Source organism: Molossus molossus, unplaced genomic scaffold (assembly GCF_014108415.1).
Source record: "Molossus molossus isolate mMolMol1 unplaced genomic scaffold, mMolMol1.p scaffold_m16_p_17, whole genome shotgun sequence".
In the NCBI taxonomy this organism is placed as follows: Eukaryota; Metazoa; Chordata; class Mammalia; order Chiroptera; family Molossidae; genus Molossus; species Molossus molossus.
The window spans coordinates 48,701,170-48,714,439 of record NW_023425352.1 but is presented as its reverse complement, the minus strand read 5'-3'; the positions used below and the strand labels follow the sequence as shown (position 1 = coordinate 48,714,439).

The 13,270-nt window shown below is 34.4% G+C and overlaps 2 protein-coding genes across 2 annotated transcripts in view; one reads left to right on the top strand and one right to left on the bottom strand.

Annotated features, from left to right (window-relative positions):
* The window catches only part of CTNNA3 (catenin alpha 3), a 1,555,380-nt gene that overhangs the window by 442,560 nt on the left and 1,099,550 nt on the right, over positions 1-13,270 (top strand). The gene's annotated exons all lie outside the window — the stretch shown is intronic.
* LRRTM3 (leucine rich repeat transmembrane neuronal 3) overlaps positions 1,525-13,270 on the bottom strand; it is a 163,979-nt gene continuing 152,233 nt past the window's right edge. The window contains exon 3 of the mRNA XM_036264902.1: positions 1,525-3,714. Within this exon, the coding sequence (XP_036120795.1) occupies positions 3,505-3,714 (210 nt within the window). The 3' untranslated portion in view covers positions 1,525-3,504. The remainder of the gene's footprint in view (positions 3,715-13,270) is intronic.

The window sequence follows — 13,270 nt, the reverse complement described above, 5'->3', positions numbered from 1 at the left end:
TAGTCAAACAAGTATAAGTATTCAGGGTTCAAGAAGTACTCTTGCTGAAACAAACAAACAAACAAATAAAATTATGGAGATCTTCCAAATTAGCTCTGAATTGAATATGCGTTCAGTTGAACACATAAATTTGCACAGTGGATCTGGTTTATAACTACCCACACAATCTCAATTTAGATGGTCTTCGGTTTCTTTTCATGTGCTTCACGATTTTATGTGTGTACTTTGGGGCCAATATACCTCCACTTCCTGTAAGTAACTGTTCAGCACATTCATAGATGATATGGTATGTTAAGAAATTTATGACTTGCTATACTTTTTGAACAAAGAGTTTTAATGTGAGACCCCAGAATAGCACACAGAAAAAGTTCACTTAGTCCATATGTTATACAGAGAGAGGAACTGAATTAAATTAGGACTCCTGGACAACCTATTAAACTTTTTGTGTTTTCATTGTTTGCTATCTCTAAAAATTCTCTGGCTCTGGTCAGAGAGAACAGGCATAGTGGAGAGACTAACAGGATCTGAATTTTGAGAATGATTCACCTTCACCAATTATTAGCCATATGTTCTTGGGCGAGTCTCAATTTCTTTGAGACTGATGTGTCTTCATAGGGTGGTTATGAAGACAAAATGAGATATTTTAAGTGAAATGTGGTTGTAAACCTTAAAAGACTGCATAACTTTATTGTTTGTCACAGCTATTGCTGTTATTGTAACCACGTTGGGTCAAATTCTGCATTTTTCAACTCCAAACACATAATCATTTCAGTTGTTTAAACAGGTGAGCATAGACAGGAAGGGAGACATGGGGACAGGGTTATTAGGAATATTGTTGAATGCTGAAAAAGATAGGTTAGAAATAAAGATTTTAGATACAAATATATAAATGTCAAATATATGATAATGATTCCAGACATAATCTCCTCTAGCAGGTCTTTACTTCCACCCCTTCCCCCACCCCTGGACATGACAGTATAAAAAATGAAGCAGACAAATAACCCAGTATCATCTTCTTCTTCTTTTTGTTGAAGATTCTTTAGTTTCAAATATGAGAAATCTCAAAATTTATTTGGCTCTTACTGCAGCAAGTCCTCAGATGCACTGAGCTAGGGTTCCAAGGTGACTGCTTCTATTTAAGTTGTTCACTTTGGATGAACTTAAAATGTTGAAAGAAAGTGGTTTGCTTCAGGAAATAAAGGGCATATATCTGTTAGACTCCCTAGAACCTAAACATTTTAAAAGTCATTTATCAATTTGAAAATGTCTGGAAATTAAATGATGCTTGAATATTTGCAAGACCAAATTCTAATGAGAAAAATTGCAAATGACATCTCGATTTACATAGTAAATAAAATTTTGCATTTGATTCTAGACACACAAATAATAAATTTATAATTAACTCTATATAAATTTGCTAACTGTGCAAAGCAAATTCTGAATTTAGAAGATTAAGAATAGTCTGTAAGGAAATTAGAAATTAGAAAAAATAAAGATTAAAATTTGACTTAAAATGACAAAAAATTTTGAATAGCAAATGATTTATGCAAAATATGTTATAAAACCTGGGATGTTATATAGTTGATAAGAGTACTGTAACATTTAGTTTCATTTAGTAAGAGAGTTTGCTTCTTTCAACATTTATTTTCTTTCTGACTTTGTATATTTTTAACAAAAGTTTGCTCTACATTTTCTTTTACTTTCATTCTTCTGGAAGCTCCTCTTAAATTTGCCATGATGAAACTATACTTTTATAGATATGATTTCTTTGGAGGAAATAAAAATATTATATGTTTGACAATGGTTTTCACAAAATTTCTAAATTGTTTTTGATTCTTTGACTCCTGTATGATTGATATATTTTCAACATACTTTTGATGTCATAATTATAAAATAATTAACAACATAAGAAAGCACTTCTAGTGCACCAGCAATTGAACTTGTAGTTTATATTTAAAAAAAAACACACACACACATAAAAGAATGTGTGAATACCATAGATAAAATAGAAATATTTTCAAACAATAACCTGTGTCAAGCAAACACCAGGAACAAGTTGATTATTTCAGCATCTAAAAAGTCAGGTACTCATATTTTGATTTGAATTAACGATGTAATACAAGTGTATAATCTATGTATGATCAAGGGTGGTTTCAAATTATTCTGGGTTATTTTTCAGATAATTTGGAGGTGAATCTCATTATGATGGCAGTATAAACAATTTAGAACATACGGGGATGTTTACAGTCTACCTGGGTGATCAAGTTCTCCGCCGGGGCTCATATCTATATTGAATGAGCTGTAGCTGTTTAGACTCCTCCCCCAGGAGAGAGCTGCTGTGGCACGCAAAGATTAAAAAGTCATGTATTTCCTTTGAGATGTTCCCAAAAGATAGCCTCAGATTTCTAAATGAGAAGTTGTCTTAAAAACCAGGCACATTTTGCACTGACTGATGATTAATTTTAGGTAAACCACTTTGGGTTAAATAGGAGAAAAATTGCTACTGTACAATTATGCTCTATTCTCCCACCTTGGCCTGAAAATAATGACATGTAACAAGTTTTTCTTTGTCACTGACAGCTGCACCTTTTAAGTGTATCAAAGTCTGTTGCTGTGGTTACGGCCTTTGTTTCCATCGATGTTTTGTCCATGCTGCCCCCACTACCCTTAGCAATGGGTTACTCCAAAGAATGAAATAATGAGTCATTCATTCAGAAATATGTTGTTAAAATATCCCTCTTTATCATTACATTTCACTGCTTAGAAACTAGGCTGTAATTCAAGGCAACAGTTAAGTCTGTGAAGAAGTGTTAAAAAAAATCTTTGATTTTTTTTTCATTTGTAAGAAAACCTGGCTATGTAATTGAAGAACTTCTTAACAAGTCTCAACAATTAAACCCTTTTTGGTTAATGTATTATTTCTGGAACAAGTAGATAAAATTCTACGCAGTAAGCATGATAAAAATCGTGCATGTCTCTCACAGCACAGAATTTTAGAGTCAAGGTTTCTGGGCACAAAAGCAGTAACAAAACAGTCCCTACAAAACTGAGTAACTCTGAATAACACAAGAAATAATTTTTGTTAATTTAAAATTTTAGAAACTGAAATGTGTCAAGTTTGTAAAGTAAAATGTAATTAAATTACGGTACTGTACATACCAGTTGTTTGTATAATTGAAATTTTACAATATGAAAAATACATTAGCTCTGTACAGTTTTTACAGATAGGTAGGATGAGTTTTGGGGAGAAGAGATTCTTTTTCTTTTTCTTTTTTTAGGGGAAATACTCTAAGTCAAAAAAATACTGCACAACTTAGCTAATTACAAAGTGTAGACTTGAAACAATTCATGTCTTCTTTATTTCATGAATCAATCTTGGATTTTCATTTATTTTAACAGGGGATTGTTTTGTTTTGTTTTTAGAGTCCACAATGAACAAATCTTCCTCATTTTGTCCTTGAGGTTACAAAGTTTAGTGGCAGCCTTGGCTACCAAATAGCTCAGTTAAGCCAGATGCTGTTTATGGTCACTGATTCGGCCAGCTGCTGTGATTGTGCTCAGGTCCAGCTCAGTCTCTAGGTGAGTTTCCATCGTATCTTCCTGGGCATTCGTTTCAAAGGATTTATGAGAGAGTAGTTCATGATGCACCCCACAGTAACTTATTGTGGGCTGGTCGTATGCCAGAAAGGTTGACACATTCATTGATAAAGGTATCTGGGAAGAGATGACATGAGAAAAGTCAGTTATAAAAAGATAGACAACTTTGGGGGCCAGATTGGAGACTGGGAAAGTGCTAACCTCTGTGGGTATATGGCTCAGGTGTCCCCATGCTATCCCACTAATATCCCTCATTCTCATACTAGTAAACACAGTGTGACCATTCTGAAGTCTGGGATGAAGCTGCTCAATTCTTATCTAGAACCTATAGACAAATAGCCTAAGTGGTTCTGAAAGATGCTAAAATCTCTATTGGAAGAGTCAGAGAAATACTTTTCCTCACTGGGGTAAACTTGTGGCTTTAGAACTAAAAAACTATTCCTCGGTTACATGGGGAATGCCTCCCACCCCCCCCGCCCCCCCATCTCCATCTCCTAGTTTCTGATTCCCTTGGTCAGGGGGAGGATCTGGGATTTGCGTTTCTACAAGTTCCCATATGATGCTGGTGCTGTTATCCACAACCACACTCTGAAAATCACTGCACAGGAGAATTGTCTAGGTGAGTCCTTCTGGCTCTTGTTACTCAATGACTTCTTAATATTTATTTCACTGAAAGAATTCTTTGAACCTTTAATGTCTGTGGTTTGGTCCATATATCTAAAAATTTAGTATTTCAAGAACTCCCAGGAAGAATCTATGACTCCTATGAAGGAGTAAACGTATGAAAGGATGATGCTAGTTTGAAGGAACCATTGGTATATGTAAGGAAGGTATACCCTTGCCAATTGCAGCTCAATGAAAAATGCAAGATCTAGAGATATGTGAAAAAGGCAAGAGTGAACATTGTGATCATAAGAAAACATACATGCTACGGACAAAGGGTACTCTGAAATGTCAGATGTCAACGTCTAGAGATTGTTCCCATGTTTTTCAATAAGATAGAAATGTAGTAGGTGGACTTGAGGGACCCTTAGCCCTGATCTCTGTTTAATATCCTAATTACTAATGTATGTTGTTGAATTGCCTTGGATATAAAAACTTCCGCCATTCTTGTTTTGTGAGTGGAAAAATGTATTTCTGTTTGAGCACTTAGACTACATTTATTTCAGATGAGATAGAGCCCCAGGCAAAGAAAAATAGAATGTCTGGGCTCTTATTGGCCCTTTTCTCTCTGTATGAGAACCTTCTTTGCCTCTTCTTACTCCATTCCTACTTCTACCCATATTTATTTTTTTCTTCAATAAAAATTGGTTTAGCAAACATTTCTTTGTTTTCTCTCAAATAATAGTATTCATTTATTTTGAGGTTGTTATTCATTGTTAACATGAACATTTTAATATATCTGTGTTTTCAGGGCTTAATCCTCGGAGAGAGAAATGTGGTCCAGCTTATCAAATTAAATTCCTGAGTAACTTTCTTTGTATGTGGATTTTTTAAATTTGAAGAATGCATTTATCTGATGTATGAACAAAAGGCATCATGCACTTTAAGAAACATAATCAAGATGATTGAAAGGTCATAAAGAAAATAATAGGATGCTTCCAAAGGTGCTCATTTAAAATAAATAAGAACTCCTGTTTTTACCGATGCAATAGCTCAGCTAACTAAAATATAATATTATGCAAAAGTAACTTTGTAGCATGAATATATTTGAGTTATAGGAAAAAATGAAAATAGAACTGTTATTGGGTCCATGAGTTTTACATTAGCCTCTGGGAAATCAATGCTCTGTATATGGGTAATATATCTGTAAGATTTTATATGTATTTGTTCTTATTTATCATGGAAACTTATGGGTCATATATGCCACATCATTCCTGGATTACTTGGAAATAACTCTACTGTGTGTAATTTGTGATTTCTATGGTGATAACTTAGGAAAAATAATAAACCACAATATGTTTATTCTATGTGTATGTGTTTGCGCACACACACAATTTACTGCTTGATTTAATATCTAGAGGCTGTTGGTACCTACAGTGCAAGTGCTGATTTGAACCATACCAGTTAAGCTGTTAGCTCTCATTATTTATTAAAATATCCCACACTATTTCTTCAGAGAGTTTCTTATTTTTGGATATGTCTTATTTTTAAAGCGCCTCACCCTGTGGTTATACTTTTTCAGTGTCAAGTCATATTATTCTATTTCTGAAACTGGGATAGTACTTATAATCAATATAGGTGTTTAAAATGTATTTTCCCCCCAGCAGTGATTCTTATATTAGATTATGTGTTAATATCAAGAAAATATGATGTATCAGTAAGTAGCATTTAACAAGTAACCATATCTAAATACAATATGACAGTAGATTTTCCCAGGTTGACTTAAATAATTTTGAAAACCTAAGAGTTAGCATTGGATATATTCTCATGTGTATTTGTGGAAAACTGCATACATATATGCACAATATATATATATAGACACACATGTGTGTAATCTTGTAGCCAATTACTTATGACTTCAAAATCATTTAAATCAGATATGGAAAATGCAAATTTGGAGGATACATTAGTTCTAGACAAGTATTATATATTTGTTATCTACATAAGATGTGTATGTAGATACAGTATACTGTATACAATATGTATATATACTGCCTGGGTAGTGTGGAGAGGCTATCCTCTGGCAGTTATGAACCAAACACTTTGAGGCTCAGATACAGTTCATGTAAATCCCTTCTTGTCATCGAGTCAGTAAATAAAGCAGCCCTTTCTCCTTCACATAACCATCAGGTGACTTTGTTCTCTTTGTTTTCTTTTTCCTTTTCCAATCTGACCTTGGTGTACTCTATTCATTCCCTCTGTCTCTCTCTATTTTCTCCTGATTCATTTTAAAACACTGACTCAGGACAGGCACACAGCCATGCTCTCCCCGATGGAGAGGGGGTACCACAGGGCAGTCCCAGTTTATGCTTACTATTCCATTCTGGACAATAAATCACAGAGTTGACCTACCTGTAGATGATCCAAACATGTTATTTCATAAAATTGAAATGAACAGCAGCCCTAGGTGCTTGACTTGCTAGTCTATATGGTCCCAGAAAGGGCAGTAGGAGATGTAAATCTAATAAGGCTCTGCTTCCCAGACTTTTGTGAATAGGCTCTGTTTAAAGTGTCCGAGAGGCTTTCAGAGAGGCGACAGTTTCTTTCAGTGCATTTTAACGTAGTAAACGATTTGTAATTATTTATGGTTTCCTACAGTCCTTTAGGTCATTGTTTTCCAGGTGAGGTAATTATTCTTAAGGCATAACTTGTAGAGACCCAGGGAAATGAAAACTTACTCCCCAGAAAGCAATATCATCCAGAGCCTGAGCTAAGAAATCACTGTTTGCTATTCTAATAATGAGAGGTAGTAGCTGACCCATTATTTAGGAAATTTCCCTTAGGAAAAATTTTGACTCTGCTAAACTGCTTACTATCTTGACATCAATGTATTTACCTAAACAGTAATTTTCCAGTGTCTGTCTCAACATCAATGATATGTACTTTTTACATATAAAAAAATTATAGTCAGATGAATAAAAATAACTCATTATTACTAGTCTTTTTTCCATTCATATATCATTTTGAGCTTGTGATTTTAAAGGAAAAGAATAGCTTTTTAAAGTTTCCAAGTTGTGACTAAGTAAAAATGCTCATTGTAACCTATATTTACTGTATTAATATCTGTGTGTATTTGTACAAATATATGTGTGTATATAGGAACATGCATATGCATTGCTCATACTCTAATTAGTTGGTTACAAATCATTTAATTTTTTAAATTTATTTTTTATTGAACTTATTGAGGTGACATTGGTTCACAAAACCATACAAGTTTCAAGTGTACAACTCAACAAAACATCATCTGCACTTTGCATCATGTGCCCATTGCCCAAAGAAAGTCTCTCTTTTTTTTTGTTCAGATAGAGTGGGAGGGAGAGGGAGAGGGAGGAAGAGAGAGAGAGAAACATCGACGTGAAAGGGACACATCAAGTGGCTGCCACCCACACAACCCAACCAGGGCTGGGGTCAAATTGCAACCGAGGTACGCACCCTTACCGGGAACCGAACCCGGGTCTCTCTGGACCGCAGGCCATCGCTCTAACTACTGAGCCAAACTGGCCAGGGTGAAAATCTCTTTTTAAAGTTAATTTTTTCCAATGCATATAAAAGTTATGTCTACACTAAAATATAATTGATTAAGTGTATAGTAGCATTATGCCAAAAAAGTACATACCTTAATTAAAAAATACTTCTTTTGCTAAAGAAATGCTGACTGTCATCTGAGTTTTCCATGAGAAAATGTTGCCAAAAGACATGCTCAGTGCAGGGTTGCCACAAACCTTCAATTTATCAAAAATGCAACATTTGCAAAGTGCAATAAATCAAAGCCCAACAAAATGAGGTATGTTGTAACATTTCTATTTTTTGTCTCTAAATTTGTCTCAGACTGAGTTCATTTCTGGATCCGAACCTCCTCCTCTTCCCCATGGTCCCTATTTTGTTATGGGGAAACGGACCAAATTAAGTCAGTTTTGCATTAAGTCAGATTATTTCCTGTCCCTTGTTCCCAATGTCCTGTTATTTTCCAGCTACTTTATTGACATCAACTGACACTTGTCTTTCACGTTCACCTGCTTTTTTCCATCTTTGTTGCCTTTATCTTGGCTCAGAATATCACCTTGTTTGTTTTAGTGACTGCATGACTGGTCTGCCTAATCAGTAGGGTTGCAAATAAAACAAGACAGTTGTACATTCATTTCAGGAGATGTACTCTTTCTATTTAACTAAATGTAAGCAAGATATAAAAATAGTGAATTCTCTTTTTCTTTTACTTTTTGTTGTGTCTTAAGCATTATCCTGGCTTTGGAAAGAAGTGAGATTTGAAATATACGTTTTGTTTGTTTGTTTCTTCTGGGAAATTAGCTTCCTTAAATATATTATTTGTATACATAGATATATGTGAATATACATGCATATATGCATGTATATGTGAGTATCCATATGTATGTACATGTATATATGTATGCAAACATGTATATATGTAGGTGTCTATATCACACCGCTACCTGTAATTTTCTCAAATTATTTAAAGGAGTATTTTAATTTTTAAAAAATACCGTTGCTAATAATTTTATTCTTAACTATCTTGTTGCCTCTAATTTCTATTCTATTTACATAAGATGAATTTCAAACTAGCCTTAGGCTTTGCTAGGATAATGCTATTTGATATATTTGGGGGATTGGTTGGCAACAATTGTTTCATTCCCAACAAACATGAGCTTTGAGTACAGGCTGGTAGTTTCACTTCTAGTCAAGATAGAAGCTGTGTCTTTGGTATTTTATTAAATATCATTTATTAAATAATATTAAACTCTTGAAGGAAAATGCCTTTCCTGCTGGCTAGACTCCCATCTTGAAATTTTATTATTAATCAGTATTTTGGTTTCTAAGTTTTAAGGCAGTTGATAAAGTATGTTATATGAGGAGAAACAGTGCAAGCAGTTGTCACACTGCAGTGTGACTTCATGGTAGAATGTCCAAGTCAGCCACCTCGGATCCTAATTTAATTCCTTTAGGATTTTGCAGTGGTTTTTCTGCCTAGCCATCTGAGCAGTTGTGGGTGTTTGTTGCATTTCTTGGTCAGTATGGGCCTTAGACACATCTCTAACATCCTCCTCCTCCTCATCACTATCATCCATTGAGCATCCACTGTGTGCTAGCTACATGCTGGGCTTAGGGCATCTTATTCGAGCCTCCCAAAGTTTTTGTAGGTAAATATAATTACCCCCACTTTACAGTTGAAAAAACTAAGACTTAGATAGTTTAAATAATTAGTCTAAAATCACTCACCTGGTGAATTGCAGAAGTGGTTGCTTGACTTCTTAATAATTACACTTTACTGCCTATTTAGCCCTTTGTCTAACTCACACTCATTCTGAAGCCTAGAGAAGTGAACACAATATAATGTGTCTAATGCTATTTAAACACCATTTCTCAACATATGTATTTGATTTCCAGTGGGATGGACACCATGATGTCCTGTGCTACACCATAGCTTTAGGATACTGCTTTGCACATTAGGTCTTCAGGAAAGAAATGTACAGTTTTTTTTTAGGAGTCATGATGTGAGTAGATGGTGACACCTCAAAATGAGAGCTCTCTGCTTCTTACTGAATGCATATTGGCCAATACAAAGAGTATGGAGACGGGTCTAATCTGGAAAACATTCTGGACTGGGATAGAAACCTTACTTATACTCCTTGATACAAATATGTATAATTTTAGGGATTTTGAAGATACATTTTTTGTGTAGACTTGCAAAATATTTCTACCAATTTCTAATTAAATGATGTTAGCTGCTTTAAAAAAAAAGATATAAAAAATTAAAAACCTCACTCTGTAGTTTATTTGCTTTATATTAAATTATACTTGTATTAATCCCCTTCCCCCCATATGTAAAACAGTTATAGGTAGGTGCTGAGGGACAGCAGGGCTGGGAAAGTGGAGAAACAAACATGAATAAGACAATTTCTGCTTTCTGGTAAAATCATAGACTAGTGAGAAAGACAGAAAACTAATGCAAGAAATTAAAGAAAGACCATGAATGGGATAGGCTGGAAGACAAGTTATTGCATATGTATATAATGAGATATATGTATCCATCAGTCAATATATATGTTTATGTATATATCTGCCAATCAGAGCATATTTATATATTTACATGTTTACATATATATGTATGTATGTATACTATGCATATGTACATTGTGCTCTGACCGGCTGATTCTGCTAACTATATCATTCATTCTTTGTGGTGCAAAATGAACTAGCCATCTTCCTTGTTTGGCAAAAAATGTTATTTTCCAGATTTATTGGCGATAGTCAAGATTGCTGAGAAGTGATTCAATATTTGCATTTATAGAGTCTATCACAGAGATAAAATATTTTACTTTGAACCTGATTTATTTATTTGAAGGGTAATCTATCTCTTGGGACTCTTTAGTATTCTAATGGTTAATTTGTGTGAATACAACAGACTGTTGGATCATTCATTTTAATTATCTTGATTCTACTAGTAATTTATTTAAAAAAACATTTTCAGGAAGTACTTAAAAGCCTGAGTTTATGTTATAATGCCTTAAAACTTAAAAAAATATTATTTTATACTTTTAAATTCATACATGTAATCTGGGCCTCGCTATTCAATTTAGGTATTTTTTTTAAGCGCTAAATTGCCAACTGAAGTAACAATTGCTATCCTGAGATCACAAGTATAGATAGGGTAATAAGGCAGGAACTCAATGTGATATTCAAGACTTTCAAGTGTCTGTAAATTGAGAATAATGTAAAAGGCAACAAGGTTTGCGGGAGGATAATAACTCTTCCAGTGCCTTTTGTGTGAAAAGTACATTGTAGTGAACTCCTGCAGAGTAAAATTATAAAGTGAAAAAAAAATTTTTGAGTTTTATTTGAAAGGTCATAGTTCTTCTTCCACCAAAATGCATTTAAGCTAAAATAAAATACTGAATTTTAGTAGCTTTATGTGTATTTTGTAAATATGTAAGCTCAATAGTGCCCCCCCCCCCCAGTCAATCTAAGTAACAGGGAGAGTTATAAAATGTAGGTCCCTTTATCTTTGTAATTGAAATATGTATATATCTCAAATATTTAAATGGCATTGCCACTTGTGAATATATTTTAATCTTTACAAAACCATTTGTTTTTATTTCAGTTTTGCAACAAGAAATAAATAGGGGTTGGCTATATGCATTGTTTTTATAAGTTCATATGCCAGAGTCTACAAAACCAAATAGAAATATTCACTTATTACTTTACTTACTTCAACAAAGATTGACTGAATGCCTTAGATGCTGAACAAGTCCTTGTTTTTAAGGCTTCTGGAGAGAACATAAACTGTTCTAAAACACACTTAGCAAGTGGAAGAGAGAGGACCCCACGTAGGAAGAATGCTTCTATCTTCCCAGATTGGCATCTCTCAAGCCCTTATTCACTCCTTCACTCTTCTCGCTCGCTCTCTCCCTTGAATTTTCAAGGCACTTCCTCAGTACTACTTTCATAATATGTATATTTTGAAGTTTGTCTTCTGTGGCCTTTATTTGCGTATCTTTTACCTTATGTTAGACTATAGCTTTCTTGACTGTAAAAATCTATGACTAATACCATTTATCTATTCCTTACATTGTTTCACATTGTTCTTAAATATAATAAAGCACTAAATATGTGTTTTTTGAATAAATGACTACATAAATGTATAGAAAAGAAAGGATATGTAATATAGTCTGGGTAGAAATGAGAAACCTTCATTTCAGAAGGCTTTTGACTGGGCTTTATGACTGAGATTATCCGTTAAAGTCTAATGATGCCAAACCCAGGCCATTATGATTCCAGGATAGAGGTAAAGGGCTAAAATGAATTTTCAAAAATCCACACTAATGATGAGGCACGTAACACTCACGGCATTATAGTGTTTGAGACCCTTCTTTATTTTCTTTCAATTAGTTAAAATTTTTATTTAAATTTCTAAAATATATTTTATATAAAGTAGAAATTATAAATTTAAAATCCATTGAACTTTTAAAAATAGAATATTCTTAAAAATTTTTTTTTGTTCTTTATTGATAGAGAGAGAGAGGAAGGGAGAGGGAGAGATATAGAGACAGTGATGAGAGAGAACATCCGCTGGCTGCCTCCTGCATGCCCCCCACTGGGGATCGGGCCCACAACCCAGGCATGTGTCCTGACCAGGAATGAACAGGCGACCTCTTGGTGCATGGGTCAATGCTCAACCACTGAGCCACACCAGCCAGGATAAAACAATTATTCTTAATTTGGTAATTTTTCTCCTATACATTTCAGAATGTTATGTCTATGCTTTGTCCTTTAATACCTTCCACACCTGCATTTTTCAAACTCTTTAGTGCTCCCTAGAAGCATGGCCCATGATCTCCAAGAGTTTGGAGCACCTGCCAAATTAGCTCTCCCAGTAATGGACTCTGCCCTGATTCTTTCTGTGTTAACCTCCCATTTATTTCTGTAGTGCCAGTGAAAAGTGATGTTTCTCTTTCACTGAGGCAGAGCAAAATGCCCCAAACTGTTTTAATTTACATGCAAATCTTTCTTCACAGCCCGATGCCTGCTAAATCCACACTGTTGCCAGGTAAAATGATGGGACCCAAATTGAGCCTATGGCTCAAAGGCCCCACTAATCTTGATGCTATGTTTTCAAATCTGTTTCTTCATACTGCTGTGCAATGAGGTGCAGCTGCTAATCAGTGTGTAAACAACCTTATTTTTCTTTTTTCTGAAAATGGTAGTTACAATATTCCACTTAAGTATCTTATAATGATGACACAGCAGTTTATGTTTTTAATCTAGGTTTATATAAATCTGTGAGAATGAAATCACCAATTATATTAAACACTACAAGATAAACAACAAATAACAGTGTTTGGTACTGTTGTAGAAGTAGCAGAGAAAGAACTCTCTGTATCTATGACTAACAGGCATTTTCGTTTCATACAGAGACTCTATATGGGATTTCCATGAACACTGGCATTTATATTTGGTTTTCTGTCATGATTTTCAAAATCCTACTTGCTTTCCAACT